Below are 20501 nucleotides of genomic sequence, written 5' to 3'. Positions count from 1 at the left end.
TACATATTGGGCCGTCTGAAGACTGAGTTTAGTCTAGGACAATTTGTCTGCACTACTAATTATCAGCAGTTACATTACCAAACTAGGGCAGTCCCTATAGGAGGAAAACACAAGAATTATACTGTATTGTCACATACTATCTATTCCGGACACTGGAGGGGCTTATAAACTTACACAGTATATAGTCTGAGGTCTGGGATCTGCCAATATGGGGCTAGTTTTCTGACTTTTTCAGATAACATGATACATGATTTTAGTTTTTTGTCTAGTCTCGCTTGAATATAGGTCAATATTAAATAGTCTCCTTATGAGTCGCCTTTGGAGAGGACGATGAAACCCATAGAAATGAGAGGCTTGGAGAGTGAGTGTGTATACGTCACCTCACCCTATATACTGAACTGTGGGGTACATGTTTTTTCTATTAGTCACCTATTAACTAACCTTCAGGGGGTGAATTATGGGTACAGTTTTACATTTGGAATTAATAAAGTTTAGTTTTATCATTTTGTCAGCAAACATGAGGAATGACAAGAGACAGCCCATTTAAGAAGATTCAATTTTGGTTAAATCTATTCCAACATTATGAACATAAAAAAGGCTTCTCCCCTATGTGACGTCTCTGATGTTTATTAACACTTGATTGCCAAGTAAAATATTTCCTATCTTAAGAAAATGAAAAAGGCTTCTCCTCTGTGTGACTGCTCTGATGTCTTACAAGAAGCGTTTTCTGGTTAAAACATTTCCCACATTCTGAACATGAATAAGGTTTCTCCCCTGTGTGACTTCTTTGGTGCCTAGCCAATTCTGATTTATTGATAAAACATTTCCCACATTTTGAACAGGAAAAAGGCCTCTCTCCTGTGTGAATTCTCTGGTGACTAAAAAGATGACATTTCTGGTTAAAAGTTTTCCCACATTCTGAACATGAAAAAGGTTTCTCCCCTGTATGAGTTCTTTGGTGATTAACCAATTGTGATTTCCGGTTAAAACATTTCCCACATTCTGAACATGAAAAAGGTTTCTCCCCTGTATGAGTTCTTTGGTGATTAACCAATTGTGATTTCCGGTTAAAACATTTCCCACATTCTGAACAGGAAAAAGGCTTCTCCCCTGTGTGAGTTCTCTGGTGATTAACCAATTGTGATTTGCGGTTAAAACATTTCTCACACTCTGAACAGGAAAAAGGCTTAAATCCTGTGTGGAGTCTCTGGTGCTTAACACAATCTGATTTATTATTAAAACATTTCCCACATTCTGAACAGGAAAAAGGCTTCTCCCCTGTGTGAGTTCTCTGGTGAGTAATAAGATGCTCTTTCTTGTTAAAACATTTCCCACATTCTGAACAGGAAAAAGGCTTCTCCCCCGTGTGAGTTCTATGGTGATTAAACAAATCTGATTTCCGGTTAAAACATTTCCCACATTCTGAACAGGAAAAAGGCTTCTCCCCCGTGTGAATGCTCTGATGTCTAACAAGAATCGCTTTCCGGCTAAAACATATCCCACATTCTGAACAGGAAAAAGGCTTCTCCCCTGTGTGACTGCTCTGATGTCTAACAAGAATCGCTTTCTGACTATAACATTTCCCACATTCTGAACAGGAAAAAGGCTTCTCCCCCGTGTGACTGCTCTGATGTCTAACAAGAATCACTTTCTGGCTAAAACATTTCCCACATTCAGAACATGAAAAAGGCTTCTCTCCTGTGTGGATTCTCTGGTGCTTAACACATTCTGATTTACTGTTAAAACATTTCCCACATTTTGAACAGCAGAAAGGCTTCTCCCCTGTGTGAATTCTCTGGTGAGTAACAAAAAGAGATTTCTTGTTAAAACATTTCCCACATTCTGAACATGAAAATGACTTATTTACTTTAGGAGAAGTTTGTTTTTTACTGCTTTTTTTGTGACCTTGATTTCCCTTAGTAATCAGTAATGAGTCAGGAGATGGGACCTGTTTCATAGGACCAGATGACAGATCTTTGCTGTAAATAGATGATGATATATCTGGAGTAACAGCAATCACTTCAGTTGTATCTTGTAGGATCTCAAGATTATCAGATTTAAAAATTGAAGATGTCAACTGTCCATCTGATCTCCTGTTATAGTCATCTGCTAAGATAAAAAAACAATTTTTTTTAATAAAATATCCTTGAGTTTTATATTTTTGAACATTTCTACTTAAACTGTCCATAAAAATTGCAAGCTATGTAAAAAACTTTAATTATTTACCAAGACAATGACAGTTCACAGTCTAATAGAAAACCGTGTTGGATGAGCCAGTAGTTTGTGGTGTTCAACTGTTTGTTCATTCTGCCTCCCAAATATCGAATAAAAAGAAACCAATCAATGTTATGTAGTCGAAAGTAATACCAATTCTCATCTCACAAAAACAAGTCCCCACTCAGGTCCATCATTTGTTAATGGGAAAACAGATAAGGCAGGTTACAGTTAATGCTATAGATAGGGTTAGTGTTGGGGCTAAAGTTAGGGTTACTGTTAGGGTTACTGTTAGGCTAAAGTTAGGGTTTATTCTAAAGTTAGGGGTAGGCTAAAGAATTAGGCTTTTCTCAATTGTCTCCCAAATAATTTGGTCACGTCAGAGTTTTCTATTTCCAGAAAAAAAAAAAATAAAAACAAATAAAATGTCCCGTCAGTATTATAGTGCAGAGGAGGCTTATGCACTTTTATGTTCTGACAGTGAAGAAACTGCAGTGTCAGATGGCGATGTGGATTTCGAGGGCTTTAGTAACAGCGACAGTGATAGCTCAGAAATGAGCAGTGATTCTGGTCCATCCACACACACAAGGACCAGTACAACAAGAAGGACAAATAGCGCTTCTGGAGAAATGTCTCCAACTCAGGGAACAATGCCCAGTACTAGCGCTGTCCCTAGTGCTCGTGAATTGGCGCACACCGATGTCCAAGGGGCTTTGCCTCTTGATGTAGCATTTCCCAGATGGGAGGCTTCGGATTCGGCTACTCCATTCATCCCTAATTTTAATGCCATTCCTGGTATAAATGTGGAGGTGGAACATTTTGGACCAATTATTTTTTTTAATTTGTTTATGACAGATCGCTTGCTAGAGCATATTGTCCTACAAATTTATATGTGTCCCAATTCATCAGCCAGAATCCACGATCCTATTATGCTAGGTCAAATTTATGGACACCAACTAATGTCCTAGAAATGAAAACATTTTTAGGACTTACATTCGCTATGGGGCTTGTTAAAAAAATGAGCATTTGGTCCTATTGGTCCAACCGCCCTGTTCAAGCCACCCCTATGTTTTCTTCCATTCTTCCTAGGACCTATTATGAAAGCTTTTCGTATTAATGAGGGGAATGATAGCCAACTAAACCCACCAGGATGCCCTACTTATCTGTGGACATCTGGAAAAATCGTTTGGGAGCTGATAACTCCATTTTTACAAGAAGGCTACAATCTGTATGTTGATAACTATTACACCAGCATATCTCTATTAAAAAGTCTGGTTGAACATTAGGGGCTTGTGGGACCATTCGCAAAAACCATCAGGGGTTTCCACAATCAATGGTCAGCAAAAAGTTCTGAAAGGGGCAGTCAGGGGCTTTCCGCAATGGACAGCTGCTTGCCATTAAGTATAAGGATAAAAAAGATATTTTTATCCTGAGCTCGATCCACACAGATGCCACAAGGGCCACTGCAGACCAACAGGGATCCACTACTCCAAAACCTGTGTCTGTCATTGACTACCACAAATATATGGGGGTGTGGACCTTGCAGATCAGGTTCTACAGCCATACCAGGTATCAGACAAATCATATCTCTGGTATAAAAAGTTAGTCATGTATTTGTTTCAGGTGGCCACATATAATTCTTTTGTGTTATACAAAAAAGCCGGAAATGCAGACACTTTCCTTGATTATCAGGAAAAGGTCACTGAAAATTTTGTTTTTGATAATTCTTTCCCCGCCAATCCTTTAGAATGTGAAGATGTCAGAAGACTCACTGAGCGACATTTTATTGCACTCATCCCAGTAACTGAGACAAGAAAGAACCCCAGAGAAGATGTCGTGTATGTTCCTAGAGAGGAATGAGGCATGATCCCCGCTATTATTACCCACAATGCCCATCACTGCCAGCCTTATGCCTCCATGACGGCTTTACAATCTTCCACACAGAACCACGTTTTTGAACTGTTTTGAGATTCAAGCATTTGGTTTATTTAGTGACAGACACATTTGAGTAGAGCTGACTTAACAATTTCCGGGGGTAGGTGGGGGGGAGGTCTCCAGAGACACAAGCTGGGCACAATATATTGGGCACTACCATGACATTGCTGCAATTTTTGCTCTGAAACTTCTACGTGTTTCTGGAAATCATCCATGTAGTGAAAATGGTCACTATATCCATAGATGAATTCCCAGAGGGGTGTCATTTCCAAAATGGGGTCACTTCAGGAGGTAATTCATCTCTGGGTGTAGTGACCATTTACCTATCTACCTATTTTCCAATGTAAAATCTGGGGTTAAAAACATTTTAGTGGTAAAAATGTAATTATTTTTTCTTCACTGCCCAATGGTATAATTGTCTATGGAACAGCTGTGGTGTCAGTATGCTCACTGCACCACTAGAAGAATTCATTCAGGGAAGTATTTGGTAAAATGCAGTCACTTTTGGGGGCTTATGCTGTTCTGGCACCTCAGGGGCTCTGACAATGTGACATGTCACCCACAAACAATTCCAGCAAAATCTGCTCTCCAATACGGCGCTCCTTCCCTTCCGAGCTCTGCCATGCGCCCAAACAGTGGATTACCCCCACATATGGGGTGTCAGCATACTCAGGACAAATTGCAAAACAACTTTTTGGGTCCAATTTCTACTGTTACCATTTTGGAAAAAACATTTAAGGTCAAAAAGTTCATTTTTTGTCCAAAAAATATGATTTTTTATTTTCACAACTCTATGTAACTAACTTCTGTGAAGCACTTGGGGCTTCACAGTGCTCACCACACATCTAGATAAGTTCCTTGGGGGGTTTAGTTTCCAAAATGGGGTCACTTCAATGTTTAGACACGTCATTGTCTCTGACAATGTGACATGTCACCCACAAACAATTCCAGCAAAATCTGCTCTCCAATATGGTGTCTCCCTCCCTTCCAAGCTTTGCCATGCTCCCAAACAGTAGTATTCTCCCACATATGGGGTATCTACGTGTTCAGGAGAAATTGCATGGAGCAATTTCTCCTCTTACCCTTATGAAAATGCAAAATATGGAGATGAAAAGATTTGTGAAAAATTGTATTTTTTATTTCCACGGCTCTACGTTATAAACTTCTGTGAAGCACCAGTGGTTTCAGCGTGCTCCATACACATCTATATAAGTTTCCTAAGGGGTCTAGTTTCTAAAATGGGGTCCCTTGTTGGCGGTTTCCACTGTTTAGGCACATTAGGGGCTCTCGAAATGTGACATGGCAACCGCTAATTAGTCCAGCATATTTTACATTCAAAAGTAAAATGGCGGCGCCTGCGCAGTAGCATCTATAAGTAAGAGATAGAGGCTACTGGACAGGCGCCGCTGGTGTCATTTTGCTAGATGTAATTTTTTTCTAAGCATCACAATAGCCACAATATTATAGGAATTATCACCAATAATATCAATGCTATTATATGCATTATGTAATAATGGGGGCAGGTCAGTGAGGGGTCAGCGACCTGTCATAAGCCAATACAGATGAATATGTAATCAAAGCACCACATAAAGCCCCACCCACAGCCCCACCCACAGCCCCGCCCCAGAGCACGAGAATCTCATTAACTGAAAACTACAAATGCAAATTAAACAACAGTAAACCAGAGTTGCTCTCATTTATGGTGGATCATTGGAGCTACTATGGATCCTGAGCAGAAGATTAAGTCTGCTGATTTCTATGCAGCCGCATCTCCGGTCCTGAGTACCAGCGGTAGCACCGGATGTTGATTACGAGAGATTCGTGCGAGTTTCTCGTATCACACAAGGTAGTGTGAATCCGGCCTAACTCTGTGTTCGGTGTGACTCTTTAAGCGCGCACTCGGCCTATATTGGGTCAGATACAAGCAATCATATAGATCTCGCTTTAAGGGATCACCCTCACACTAATACCAGGGAGTAGGTGGATCCTCCAGGTTGTAAGTTCTATAGAAAAGGGCTTTCACTGCCCAAAGTCATTTCAACAGTTTTGGGTGGAGGAGAATGTTGTGGTCTAGAGGCAAAATGGTGGTCATGGTAATACGTCCGGACTACACCACCGATAAAGCAGCCACAGCCGGTGACTGAGAGGAATCTGTGACTTCTCTGCATTCAGTGGTTACTACTCACCTGGGTAGTCATATGTGGGAATCTCCTCTTTACACCGCTCATCACCCCTCACATATGTCTCTGTAGTATTAATATGGGTCAGATCTTCACCCTGAAACAAATATTGTAAAAGTCACCGACAGATGGAGAAGTCCCATCTATGATCAGCTCTAATCCTGCCATCTCCACCGCTCTCATTACACAAGTATAAAACATATAATACTGGTGGATAAAACAACTGAGAACAAGACCTTCACAGCCGTCTACACATCATAGGGGAGATCTCCTGACACCTTCTCTCCATCTACCTGATGATCCTGAGGAGCACTGGGATCTTCTTGGTTACAGTCCTGTGGAAGAAGAGGTCGGGGACATCTCTCTGGTGTTGTCCTCTTACTGGATAGATCTGGAGGAAACACATACAGGGACTGAATTCATTCTCTACATACAGATAATTATAGGCCGTGTGTATTTAGTCCTGTCTATTACCTGGTGATGTGAGGGGTTGGGGAACCTCCATTATGACATTCTTGTATAGATCTCTGTGTCCTTCTAAATACTCCCACTCCTCCATGGAGAAATAGATAGCGACATCCTGACACCTTATAGGAACCTGACACATACAATGATACCATCATCCCCCGATCCCTTCATAGCATTACTGTATAATGTCCCAGCATTCCCAGCAGTGTCACCTCTCCAGTCAGCAGCTCAATCATCTTGTAGGTGAGATCTAGGATCTTCTGGTCATTGATGTCCTCATGGATCAGGGGGTGAGGTGGAGTCCCCGTGATTGGGCTCAGGAGACTTCCCCATCCCTCAGACACAGGGTCCTGACAGCGATCACTAGAGGTCTTCTTCACCACTGTGTAATCCTGGTTATGGAGAGACACATTAATAAATCTCACTAAAGACATTTCCAGAGTCCTCACCTCTCCAGTTCTGTCCATCTGTTATTCCCATAGATAAGAATGATGCAATGTGACTGTGGTGCCCCTGAGGGTTCAGTCGTCACAGAGGTACTGCACCTCCTCCTGAGGTGTGGTGCCCCACCATCCAGGTAAGGTGGAGACACCTGACCACGCTCCAACACCTGCATCCCACACAACATAGTAGTGTAGCAAAGCACCTTTGGTGGCTCCCTGCTTGGAACACGAACAACATGGGTGGTCCTAAGAAAAGAGCGCAAACTGTTCTGGGCCTCCCCTGCCTAAACTTCTATGCTACAGCAACATGGCCCACTCCCAGAGGGGTTCGTATACTGGCCTGTTATGGAGGAGTAGGAAGAAGATGCCGCCCCCAGAAGGAGGAGTGAAGCCCCATGGTGGGAAAGGAGCCCAGGAAGGAGAGAGAATGCCAGGACACCATGATGGAAGAAGGATGGAGGCCAAGAGAAAACGGTGGAGAAAAACAACTCTCTCCGAGACAGCACCTGCGGAGCCCATGGCCGCTGCGATACCAGTTGCAGGACCCGCCACAACCTCCAAGTCGATACTGCCACTGGATGCGGCCTGCCAGGAGGAGATACATGAGAGTCCCAGAGCAGCCTGTGGGGCAAGGGCTGTGTCCCCGCCCGGACCCGGCGTGGCCGCGCAGGTCCCTACCGGAGGCATCGGCAGGCACCAGTCCTGTGCCCGCTCAGATCCAGCTGTCACCCGCTCACCAAGCAGCTCCGGAGGTTGCAGCTGCCACCGTTCACCACCCGGTACCTGCACCGGAGCCAGAACATCACCAGGAGGCACCAGGTATGATCACTGCCCCTGCCATGATCCTGGTGCTGGGAACTGTACCTGTGGACCAAAATGGTCCAGTGCTTGCTCAGGTCTTAAGCGGCAGCACTCAAGTTTCACCAGCTGTCAGACCAAAAAGCAGAGCAGCGGAGATATCACCTGAAGCTGAGGAACAACACACATTGGTACAAGTTGCCACCCCTGCTGTACCCCAGGCAATGGTTCCATCAGCTGCCACCCCATCTACACAGGCAGCTCCAGCCACCACCTTAACTCCTTGGGAGCAGGAATACCTGCAATTTGTAGATCATCAACAGGAAGAGGAAAACCTGAAGTTTTCCCCTGGAAGCAGCCCAAGAAACCTGCTTCCACCACCCAAGGAGGAGACCCACATTAAGGAACATGTCCACGATAACTAACTGTTACCCAGGAGGGTATTAGCACCGTTGTGCCTTTTTGTTATCATGTTTTCTTCAGTTTTCTTTTTGCTTAGTTGCGTTGGCAGCATTTCTTATTGAACTGCAGAGATCATGGACAATGAGTGATCCACAAACTGTCCTTGTAAATAGTTGAGCCTCTTAAGGTGCCCTCTCTTGGTTTTACATAAGTCTTTTATAGATAAGAACTACCTCATCTTGGAGCATGGCTCCCACCCAAAGGACACTGCAAGAAATCCCGGCTGGGAGCGGTGTCCAACAAGTGCAAGAATTATTGACGTCTTAATGTGAAGTATTATATGATGTGCCTTAAAAATATTAATAGCAATAGAGTATAGTTATAGAACTTTATAGTGGTCTTTAATAAAAATGTTGATAGCAATAGAACAGATTTTATATAGAGTTTAGCTGGTAGTAATATCTAGGTATCTGATTAGGAGTGAATATTTTACAGAATTTAGACTTATGGTAGCACTTTGATAAGGATGTGTAAAATTTGAATAAAGATTTGAATACAGGTGACGAACCAGGCATCAGCGGTCTGACTAAGTAGTCTGTGAGATAAGATCCTGTGAGTGGGATGGATTGAAGGAAGTGCTGCAGCAGACCTCAGTGACCTGTGTCTGCTGGCACAGGAAAGAGATATTCAGAAAGCCTAATTCTCCATAGGAAAGATAGTTTTGTTCGGAACGTAAGGAGAAGAAGAGAACTAAGGACTAGGGTTAGAGCAGAGGCCTTCCTCAAGTTCTAAGCGAATGGCCGGGGTCCGGTCCCTGAGGTTGTATGGATACTAATGGTCCTGCAGCAGACACCGGAGGAATAGAAGTTGTCACCACTTTATTCCCACACAAGACTTGGGGGCACAACAGCAACGTGAGTGAGCCGGGACTTAGTAGCAATTAGTCCCCGAAGCAGGCTACAGCTGTCTGCCGTACAAGTAGAGTTCATAGGAACATCTGACAGGAGGAACTCCAGTGTAACTCAGTACTAGGAGTACTTCAAATAGGCGCTATAAGGGAGACGTTCAGGAAAGACATATGTTGGCGGAGTGTTGGAATGGAGTACTTCATCTTGCCTGGATGTTGGCTGAGCTCCTGACCTGGAGGACACGGCATGGATGCGGGCACCTGTATGCACAACAGACTGTGAGTAAAGCTTTGGAACTACATGCCCTGGTGTCCTCCGCTTATTCCTGCGCCAACACACTCAGCACTGCTACATCTCTGTGCTTAACACCGCACCATCTCCCTCTTTTCACTGTCTCTATGTCTACTCTGCCCTGGGACTGCAGCCCTACCTGTGGAGGGCCACAACATCATTGCTGCACCACACCATCTGTCCCAGAGGATCTGTCTGCAACGTCGGCTTAAAATCTTCATTGCCGAACACCACAGGTGGCATCACGAATCATCCACTTATAAACTTTAATCATTATCCACAAGTACTTGCAATCATCCCCCTTTTACAATGGACGCCCAGGGCCACGGACCGGGTCACAGCTACAGTGACAACTCCCATTGAGATCAACGGGCCCGGTACCGAGTACCCCGCCTCCCTGGGTGAGGGCGATCCATGACGTCATCAGAATCTCTCACCTCTCCAGTGAGATGGAAGAGGATCTCTAGGGTGAGGTGTAACATCCTCTCCGTCATCTTGTCTCTGTCCATATCCATCCTTGATGGGTAAATCAGGAAAATTCTCTTCTGTAGAAGATCTTCACTGAGAGGATCCGATATTGTAGAGACCTGAATGAGAAGAAGATGATCCGATGTAACAGCATAAGAATCCTGTGTAATAATACAATTACTGGAGATAATAAGGGAAACATATGAGGAGATTTATTATCTTACAGGGTTTAGTTTTCTTCCCTGACATCTACTAATAAAACCTATATATTTAGGCCACAGACAACAAGCAGTTTCCTCCTCGGAGTCGGCAGCTGAACACGTTCCTCATAGACTCATCTTCCATAACGCTAATTCTCCTCTCATTACCGACACTGGAATCGGCATTAGCAATACTGCAGGAGATATTCATTACACGCGACATGAGAAATAACTCCTTCATGATGAGGACGACATCTTCATCTTCTACTGCGGCTCTAGAGACAGATTTGGCCAGAGTCGGTCACTGACTCCATCCCCACCAGCCGTCTATATGAAGGTTTCCCGTCTTCCCCGCACTGGAATCTTCTATCACGTTAGATCTCAGCTCTGAGTCACACACAGAAGTTTGAGGCTTTTAGAAAAGATTTTTTGTTTCCACAATCACAACGGACAGAAATGATCTGATCCCAAAGTCTCCATGTACAGTGATTTATGGGGATTATTTCTGGCCTTAGACTTTCCTATATTACAAGAAAAACACCAGAAAAAGCCGATATTAAAATGTTTCTAAAGAAAAATTGGCTCCAACTATTCTTGTAAGAAGAAAAAAATATGTAAAAAGCAGAAGACACATTTTATAAATTTTAACGTGAAACATTTATTAAAAAGAAATGAATCTTTTTGGGCCCCAGAACATAGATGTACACCGCAGGGACGGCACAGATGAGGCTTCAACAAAAACCCTGAAAAGCAAACATGGCATCTAAGAAGGTGTGACAGAGTTTGGCTGAATGCCCCCCGCCCCAAGTACTCGATAGTATGGGGCGGCCTAGTTACTGCGATACTTACATGCCTAATAATGGGGTCTGGGCTGCAATGTATGAAGGTCTATTAGGCCGGGCCAGAGGCAGCGTCCAATAAGTTACCTTATAACGCCCCCATACACATTAGACTAAAGTTCCATGAAAGCTCTGATTTCGGGGGGGTTTGGCCGACCATATAATGTATTTGGGGGCCTCCCGACAAATGATGTCAGGGCAGAGAAGGATCCGGCATCCTGAATTTCAGAGGATAATCAGTTTCCTCTTCCTGTAGATAATCCTCCTCTAGAGGAGTCTGGAGGCGACTCTCTCATACAGACCACAGGAAAGCTGGAATATTTGTGTGTATGGGGGAGTCGGGAGAGATCGCCGTCTGCCAAATGACCGTTCAGCCAACTCTGATCTCATGTGTATGGGGCCGTTAGTATTACACTGACAGGCAGTGATGATACACGGCACTACAGTAGTACAGGGCATCACCGGAGCCATCAGAGGCTTGTATGTTGTGCGATCGCACTGATCAGAGGGGTTTAAAAAAGGTTTAAAGTGGAAAAAATATCACAGTTTCAGCAACAAGAAATATCCATCACTATATGGAAAGCAGAGTCACTGCACAATGTTAGTTACGTCACATCCATAGCTACTTTATTATACTCTATTATCCTGTACACAGTGGAGTAGATAGAAATCACAGATCCCACAGCAATAGCTGGAATTGGACCCTCCAACGTAAAGAAAAAAAAATCTCTCTATATACACTGTTCAAAAAAATAAAGGGAACACTTAAACAACAGAATATAACTCCAAGTAAATCAAACTTCTGTGAAATCAAACTGTCCACTTAGGAAGCAACACTGATTGACAATCAATTTCACATGCTGTTGTGCAAATGGAATAGACAACAGATGGAAATTATTGGCAATTATCAAGACACCCTCAGTAAAGGAGCGGTTCTGCAGGTGGGGACCACAGACCACATATCGGTACCAATGCTTTCTGGCTGATGTTTTGGTCACTTTTGAATGTTGGTTGTGCTTTCATACTTGTGGTAACATGAGACGGACTCTACAACACACACAAGTGGCTCAGGTAGTGCAGCTCATCCAGGATGGCACATCAATGCGAGCTGTAGCAAGGTTTGCTGTGTCTGTCAGCGTAGTGTCCAGAGGCTGGAGGTGAAACCAGGAGACAGGCCAGTACACCAGGAGATGTGGAGGGGGCCGTGTAAGGGCAACAACCCAGCAGCAGGACCGCTACCTCCACCTTTGTGCAAGGAGGAACAGGAGGAGCACTGCCAGAGCCCTGCAAAATGATCTTCAGCAGGCCACAAATGTTCATGTGTCTGCACAAATTGTTAGAAACTGACTCCATGAGGATGGTCTGAGGGCCTGACATCCACAGATGGGGGTTGTGCTCACAGCCCAACACCGTACAGGACGCTTGGCATTTGCCACAGAACACCAGGATTGGAAAATTCACCACTGGCGCCCTGTGCTCTTCACAGATGAAAGCAGGTTCACACTGAGCACATGTGACAGCCGTGACAGAGTCTGGAGACGCCGTGGAGAGCGATCTGCTGCCTGCAACATCCTTCAGCATGACCGGTTTGGCAGTGGTCAGTAATGGTGCGGGGTGGCATTTCTTTGGAGGCCACACGATGTTGGGCTGTGAGCACAACCCCCATGGAGACACAATTGTGCCTTTACCTGGAGATAAATTCCCAGTGGGGGCAATTTCCAAAATGCAATAACTTAAGTGGGGAATTCAGCTCTTTTCACACTTAAGGGATCTGTATATGGAGTCTACAAACTACAGTGGGGAAAATAAGGATTTGTTACGCTGACAATTTTGGGGTAAAGTCACATTTTTGTGAGGAAATAAAGTACAATTGTCATTTTTTCCTTCCACATTGCTTAAATTCCTGTCACACTATCAGGATCCAGATATTGTCCTGTCAGAAAGGAGAATACAGGGAGCGAAAGGGTTAATAGGACTCACAGGAGGAACCGGCCCAGAAAGCAGAAGATCCAGGAGTGTCCACCACATATATGACTGCTCTGTGCACAGGACCTGTGATGAGGTCACAGGAGGGGAGGAGTCAGGGGTCACATGATCAGGGGCCTCAGTGTGTGCAGGACTCAGTGTGCTGGAGCGCTCCCGATAATCAGCTGCGTGTGTCGCGCTGTGTGATAGTCACAGCACCTGCATGGAGGGCGACACATGCAGCTGATTATCGGGAGCGCTCCAGGGATCCGGGGTCCCGATGCAGCTATTCGCTAAGTGATATTAGCCAATAACAACTTCTCCGACAATATTCGCTCATCTCTAGTAATAACAGCTCAAAGAAATTCACCGAACTTTTCATTAAGTTTAATAGTAAGACCCTATTAAATATTGAGCACCAGCGGGATGAGGCATTGACAGCGGCGTGTAAAAGTGTGGGCGCCCCGGGTCAAAATGACCGTTATTGTGAGCAGTAGTAAGATGAAGATGAAATGATCTCTAAAAGGCCGAACCTCTAAGATGACACATGGCCTTTGTATTTTAGGCAAAAATAATAATAAAAAATTATATATAGAGAGAGAGACATTTATTACAATTTCATAATTTCAAAAAGGAAAAAGGGGCGATGCAAAAGTTTGAGCACCCTGGGAGATTTGTGTAATGAGATAATTTTGACCAAGATTTCACACCTTAATTAGCTTGTTAGGGTTATGGTGAGATCACATGGTGACCAGGAGCTACAGTCTGAGGAAAGGGCTAAAAAGCCTTCACTAGACCCCTGTACAGCTGTATAATGAGGCCCAGGCTTTATAGTGAAGGGACAGGAGTGAGGGCCTGTTCCCAGGAGCTACAGTCTGAGGAAAGGGCTAAAAAGCCTTCACTAGACCCCTGTACAGCTGTATAATGAGGCCCAGGCTTTATAGTGAAGGGACAGGAGTGAGGGTCTGTTCCCAGGAGCTACAGTCTGAGGAAAGGGACAAAAAGCCATCACTAGACCCCTGTACAGCTGTATAATGAGGCCCAGGCTTTATAGTGAGGGGACAGGAGTGAGGGCCTGATCCCAGGAGCTACAGCATGAGGAAAGGGCTAAAAAGCCTTCACTAGACCCCTGTACAGCTGTATAATGAGGCCCAGGCTTTATAGTGAAGGGACAGGAGTGAGGACCTGTTCCCAGGAGCTACAGTCTGAGGAAAGGGCTAAAAAGCCTTCACTAGACCCCTGTACAGCTGTATAATGAGGCCCAGGCTTTATAGTGAAGGGACAGGAGTGAGAGCCTGTTCCCAGGAGCTACAGTCTGAGGAAAGGGCTAAAAAGCCTTCACTAGACCCCTGTACAGCTGTATAATGAGGCCCGGGCTTTAAAGTGAAGGGACAGGAGTGAGGGCCTGTTCCCAGGAGTTACAGTCTGAGGATATGGCTAAAAAGCCTTCACTAGACCCCTGTACAGCTGTATAATGAGGCCCAGGCTTTATAGTGAAGGGACAGGAGTGAGGGCCTGTTCCCAGGAGCTAGTCTGAGGAAAGGGCTAAAAAGCCTTCATTACACCCCTGTACAGCTGTATAATGAGGCCCAGGCTTTATAGCGAAGGGACAGGAGTGAGGGCCTGTTCCCAGGAGCTACAGTCTGGGGAAAGGGCTAAAAAGCCTTCACTAGACTCCTGTACAGCTGTATAATGAGGCCCAGGCTTTATAGTGAAGGGACAGGAGTGAGGGCCTGTGCCCAGGAGCTACAGTCTGAGGAAATGGCTAAAAAGCCTTCACTAGACCCCTGTACAGCTGTATAATGAGGCCCAGGCTTTATAGTGAAGGGACAGGAGTGAGCGCCTGTTCCCAGGAGCTACAGTCTGAGGAAATGGCTAAAAAGCCTTCACTAGACCCCTGTACAGCTGTATAATGAGACCCAGGCTTTATAGTGAAGGGACAGGAGTGAGGGCCTGTGCCCAGGAGCTACAGTCTGAGGAAATGGCTAAAAAGCCTTCACTAGACCCCTGTACAGCTGTATAATGAGGCCCAGGCTTTATAGTGAAGGGACAGGAGTGAGCGCCTGTTCCCAGGAGCTACAGTCTGAGGAAATGGCTAAAAAGCCTTCACTAGACCCCTGTACAGCTGTATAATGAGGACCAGGCTTTATAGTGAAGGGACAGGAGTGAGGGCCTGTTCCCAAGAGCTACAGTCTGAGGAAAGGGCTAAAAAGCCTTCACTAGACTCCTGTGCAGCTGTATAATGAGACCCAGGCTTTATAGTGAAGGGACAGGAGTGAGGGCCTGTGCCCAGGAGCTACAGTCTGAGGAAATGGCTAAAAAGCCTTCACTAGACCCCTGTACAGCTGTATAATGAGGCCCAGGCTTTATAGTGAAGGGACAGGAGTGAGCGCCTGTTCCCAGGAGCTACAGTCTGAGGAAAGTTCTAAAAAGCCTTCACTAGACCCCTGTACAGCTGTATAATGAGGCCCAGGCTTTATAGTGAAGGGACAGGAGTGAGAGCCTGTTCCCAGGAGCTACAGTCTGAGGAAAGGGCTAAAAAGCCTTCACTAGACCCCTGTACAGCTGTATAATGAGGCCATGGCTTTATAGTGAAGGGACAGGAGTGAGGGCCTGTTCCCAGGAGTTACAGTCTGAGGAAAGGGCTAAAAAGCATTCACTAGACCCCTGTACAGCTGTATAATGAGGCCCAGGCTTTATAGTGAAGGGACAGGAGTGAGGGCCTGTTCCCAGGAGCTACAGTCTGGGGAAAGGGCTAAAAAGCCTTCACTAGACTCCTGTACAGCTGTATAATGAGGCCCAGGCTTTATAGTGAAGGGACAGGAGTGAGGGCCTGTGCCCAGGAGCTACAGTCTGAGGAAATGGCTAAAAAGCCTTCACTAGACCCCTGTACAGCTGTATAATGAGGCCCAGGCTTTAAAGTGAAGGGACAGGAGTAGTGTTGAGCATTCCGATACCGCAAGTATCGGGTATCGGCCGATACTTGCTGTATCGGAATTCCGATACCGACTTCCGATATTTTTTCAATATCGGAAGTCGGCATCGGAATCGGAAGTTGAAGTTCAAAGTTGATTGACAGCCGAAATGACGTCATCATGATGCGCGGTGTGTGCGCATCATGATGCGCCGTCATTTCGGGCCTTCCGGGGGTCTCTGCCGGCCTGCCGGGGGGCTGTGTGGACTGCCCGGGGTCTGTACCGGCCTGCCGGGGGCTGTGCCGGCCTGCCGGTGGTCTGTGCACCCTGTGGGGGTCTGTACCGGCCTGCCGGGGGGCTGTGCCGGCCTGCCGGTGGTCTGTGCACCCTGTGGGGGTCTGTACCGGCCTGCCGGGGGGCTGTGCCGGCCTGCCGGGGGGCTGTGCTGATGTCCGGGGGTCTGTGCAAGCATCGTCCGATGGGACTATAAGTCCCATCTGGCGATGCCTGCTACCATGACAGTGATTGACACATTAGCCAATGATGGGACAGTAGTAGTCCCATCATCCGGCTAATGTGTTAAATGTTAAAAAAAAAAAAAAAAAAATACTACATACATACTACATACATACTACATGCATGCTACATATATACTACATGCTACATACATACTACATATATACTACATGCATGCTACATACATACTGCATGCTACATACATACTACATGCTATATACATACCACATATATACTATATACATACTACATGCATGCTACATACATTCCACATACATACTACATACATACTACATACATACTACATGCATGCTACATGCATGCTACATGCTACATACATAACACATATATACTACATGCATGCTACATACATACTATATGCTACATACATACTACATATATACTACATACATACTACATGCATGCTACATACATACTACATGCTACATACATACCACATACATACTACATACATACTACATGCTACATACATACTACATATATACTACATGCATGCTACATACATACTGCATGCTACATGCATGCTACATATATACTACATACATACTACATGCTACATACATACCACATATATACTACATACATACTACATACAATACATTCATACAATACATACATAGACATACAGTACATATAACATAGAGTAACATACTTACCAATACTTGTCACATTGTTCCCCGAAGCCATTGTCTTTTACGGAATAAATATTAACATAACAAACCACAAAAATACTCACCCACGATCCGAAGCAGTCCACGAGTGTGTCCCACGACGATCTTGGGTAGAGAACTGCAGCATCAGTTCCCACACAGCAATGGCATAAAGTGAGACTAGGGACTTTTTTTTTTTTAAGTGGCGGAGGAATACAGTGCGGAAGGATACCTACCTTCCGTCATTGGATTCCTGCAGCCCGTAGAGAACGGCAGCATCAGCTGATGCTGCAGTTCTCTACCCAAGATCGTCGTGGGACACACTCGTGGACTGCTTCGGATCGTGGGTGAGTATTTTTGTGGTTTGTTATGTTAATATTTATTCCGTAAAAGACAATGGCTTCGGGGAACAATGTGACAAGTATTGGTAAGTATGTTACTCTATGTTATATGTACTGTATGTCTATGTATGTATTGTATGAATGTATTGTATGTAGTATGTATGTAGTATATATGTGGTATGTATGTAGCATGTAGTATGTATGTAGTATGTATGTAGCATGCATGTAGCATGCAGTATGTATGTAGCATGTAGTATGTATGTAGCATGCATGTAGTATATATGTAGTATGTATGTAGCATGTAGTATGTATGTAGCATGCATGTAGTATATATGTAGTATGTATGTAGCATGTAGTATGTATGTAGTATGTATGTGGTATGTATGTAGCATGTAGTATGTATGTAGCATGCATGTAGTATGTATGTAGTATATATGTAGTATGTATGTAGTATATATGTAGTATGTATGTAGCATGTAGTATGTATGTAGCATGCATGTAGTATATATGTAGTATGTATGTATCATGCATGTAGTATGTATGTGGTATGTATGTGGTATGTATGTAGCATGTAGTATGTATGTAGCATGCATGTAGTATATATGTGTTATGTATGTAGCATGTAGCATGCATGTAGCATGCATGTAGTATGCATGTAGTATGTATGTAGTATGTATGTGGTATGTATGTAGCATGCATGTAGTATGTATGTAGTATATATGTGGTATGTATGTAGCATGTAGTATGTATGTAGCATGCAGTATGTATGTAGCATGCATGTAGTATATATGTAGTATGTATGTAGCATATATGTAGTATGTATGTAGCATGTAGTATATATGTAGTATGCATGTTGCATGCATGTAGTATATATGTAGTATGTATGTTGCATGTAGTATATATGTAGTATGAATGTAGCATGTATGTAGTATGTAATTTTTTTTTTTTTTTTTTTTTACATTCAACACATTAGCCGGATGATGGGACTACTACTGTCCCATCATTGGCTAATGTGTCAATCACTGTCATGGTAGCAGGCATTGCCTGATGGGACTTGTAGTCCCATCGGACGATGCCTGCACAGACCCCCGAAGCCTGCACAGACCACCGGCAGGCCGACACAGCCCCACGGAGCCTGCACAGCCCCCCGGCAGGCCGGCACAGCCCCCCGGCAGGCCGGCACAGCCCACCGGAGCCTGCAGAGACCACCGGCAGGCCGGCACAGCCCCCCGGCAGGCCGGCACAGACCACCGGAGCCTGCACAGACCCCCTGGCAGGCCGGCACAGCCCCCCGAAAGGCCCGTACAGACCCCAGAGAGGCTGTACAAGGCAAAAACAGGGTTTTTCTTATTCCGATACCGGAAGTCCCATAGACTTGAATGGGACTTCCGGTATCGGAATCGGCGATACCGATACTTTTTTTTAAGATCGGCCGATCCATTCCGATCCGATACTTTGAAGTATCGGACGGTATCGCTCAACTCTAGACAGGAGTCAGCGCCTGTTCCCAGGAGCTACAGTCTGAGGAAATGGCTAAAAAGCCTTCACTAGACCCCTGTACAGCTGTATAATGAGGACCAGGCTTTATAGTGAAGGGACAGGAGTGAGGGCCTGTTCCCAGGAGCTACAGTCTGAGGAAAGGGCTAAAAAGCCTTCACTAGACCCCTGTACAGCTGTATAATGAGGCTCAGGCTTTATAGGGAAGGGACAGGAATGAGGGCCTGTTCCCAGGAGCTACAGTCTGAGGAGAGGGCTAAAAAGCCTTCACTAGACCCCTGTACAGCTGTATAATGAGGCTCAGGCTTTATAGGGAAGGGACAGGAGTGAGGGCCTGTTCCCAGGAGCTACAGTCTGAGGAGAGGGCTAAAAAGCCTTCACTAGACCCCTGTACAGCTGTATAATGAGGCCCAGGCATTATAGTGAAGGGACAGGAGTGAGGGCCTGTTCCCAGGAGCTACAGTCTGAGGAGAGGGCTAAAAAGCCTTCACTAGACCCCTGTACAGCTGTATAATGAGGTCCAGGCTTTATAGTGAAGGGACAGGAATGAGGGCCTGTTCCCAGGAGCTACAGTCTGAGGAGAGGGCTAAAAAGCCTTCACTAGACTCCTGTACAGCTGTATAATGAGGCCCAGGCTTTATAGTGAAGGGACAGGAGTGAGGGCCTGTGCCCAGGAGCTACAGTCTGAGGAAATGGCTAAAAAGCCTTCACTAGACCCCTGTACAGCTGTATAATGAGGCCCAGGCTTTATAGTGAAGGGACAGGAGTGAGCGCCTGTTCCCAGGAGCTACAGTCTGAGGAAATGGCTAAAAAGCCTTCACTAGACCCCTGTACAGCTGTATAATGAGACCCAGGCTTTATAGTGAAGGGACAGGAGTGAGGGCCTGTGCCCAGGAGCTACAGTCTGAGGAAATGGCTAAAAAGCCTTCACTAGACCCCTGTACAGCTGTATAATGAGGCCCAGGCTTTATAGTGAAGGGACAGGAGTGAGCGCCTGTTCCCAGGAGCTACAGTCTGAGGAAATGGCTAAAAAGCCTTCACTAGACCCCTGTACAGCTGTATAATGAGGACCAGGCTTTATAGTGAAGGGACAGGAGTGAGGGCCTGTTCCCAGGAGCTACAGTCTGAGGAAAGGGCTAAAAAGCCTTCACTAGACTCCTGTGCAGCTGTATAATGAGGCCCAGGCTTTATAGTGAAGGGACAGGAGTGAGGGCCTGTGCCCAGGAGCTACAGTCTGAGGAAATGGCTAAAAAGCCTTCACTAGACCCCTGTACAGCTGTATAATGAGGCCCAGGCTTTATAGTGAAGGGACAGGAGTGAGCGCCTGTTCCCAGGAGCTACAGTCTGAGGAAAGGGCTAAAAAGCCTTCACTAGACCCCTGTACAGCTGTATAATGAGGCCCAGGCTTTATAGTGAAGGGACAGGAGTGAAAGCCTGTTCCCAGGAGCTA

General features: G+C 45.2%; 1 protein-coding gene across 1 annotated transcript; it reads right to left on the bottom strand.

Annotated features, from left to right (window-relative positions):
* Positions 1 to 278: 278 nt before the first annotated feature.
* On the bottom strand, positions 279 to 10301 carry LOC141058948 (uncharacterized). Its single transcript, XM_073555159.1, has 6 exons — positions 10077 to 10301; positions 7010 to 7189; positions 6804 to 6927; positions 6623 to 6720; positions 6336 to 6426; positions 279 to 2109 (listed from the first exon to the last, which is right to left on the bottom strand). The coding sequence occupies exons 1-6, from the start codon at positions 10152 to 10154 to the stop codon at positions 665 to 667; spliced, it is 2016 nt and encodes a 671-aa protein (XP_073411260.1). The 5' UTR covers positions 10155 to 10301; the 3' UTR covers positions 279 to 664.
* Between the last annotated feature and the right edge of the window lie 10200 nt (positions 10302 to 20501).

The sequence above is a fragment of the Dendrobates tinctorius genome, unplaced genomic scaffold (genome assembly GCF_039654945.1).
Source record: "Dendrobates tinctorius isolate UK_male_01 unplaced genomic scaffold, ASM3965494v1 ptg000221l, whole genome shotgun sequence".
NCBI classification, from domain to species: Eukaryota; Metazoa; Chordata; class Amphibia; order Anura; family Dendrobatidae; genus Dendrobates; species Dendrobates tinctorius.
The sequence above is the reverse complement of the archived record's forward strand: the minus strand, read 5'-3'. Positions and strand labels throughout refer to the sequence as shown.

Coding starts and splice junctions, on each gene's coding strand:
- LOC141058948 (XM_073555159.1), bottom strand. CDS start 10,154: ATGGATATGGACAGAGACAAGATGACGGAGAGGATGTTACACCTCACC. Junction 7,190..10,076: donor TCTTCCATCTCACTGGAGAG/GTGAGAGATTCT, acceptor CTCCATAACCAG/GATTACACAGTGGTGAAGAA. Junction 6,721..6,803: donor CCAACCCCTCACATCACCAG/GTAATAGACAGG, acceptor TGTTTCCTCCAG/ATCTATCCAGTAAGAGGACA.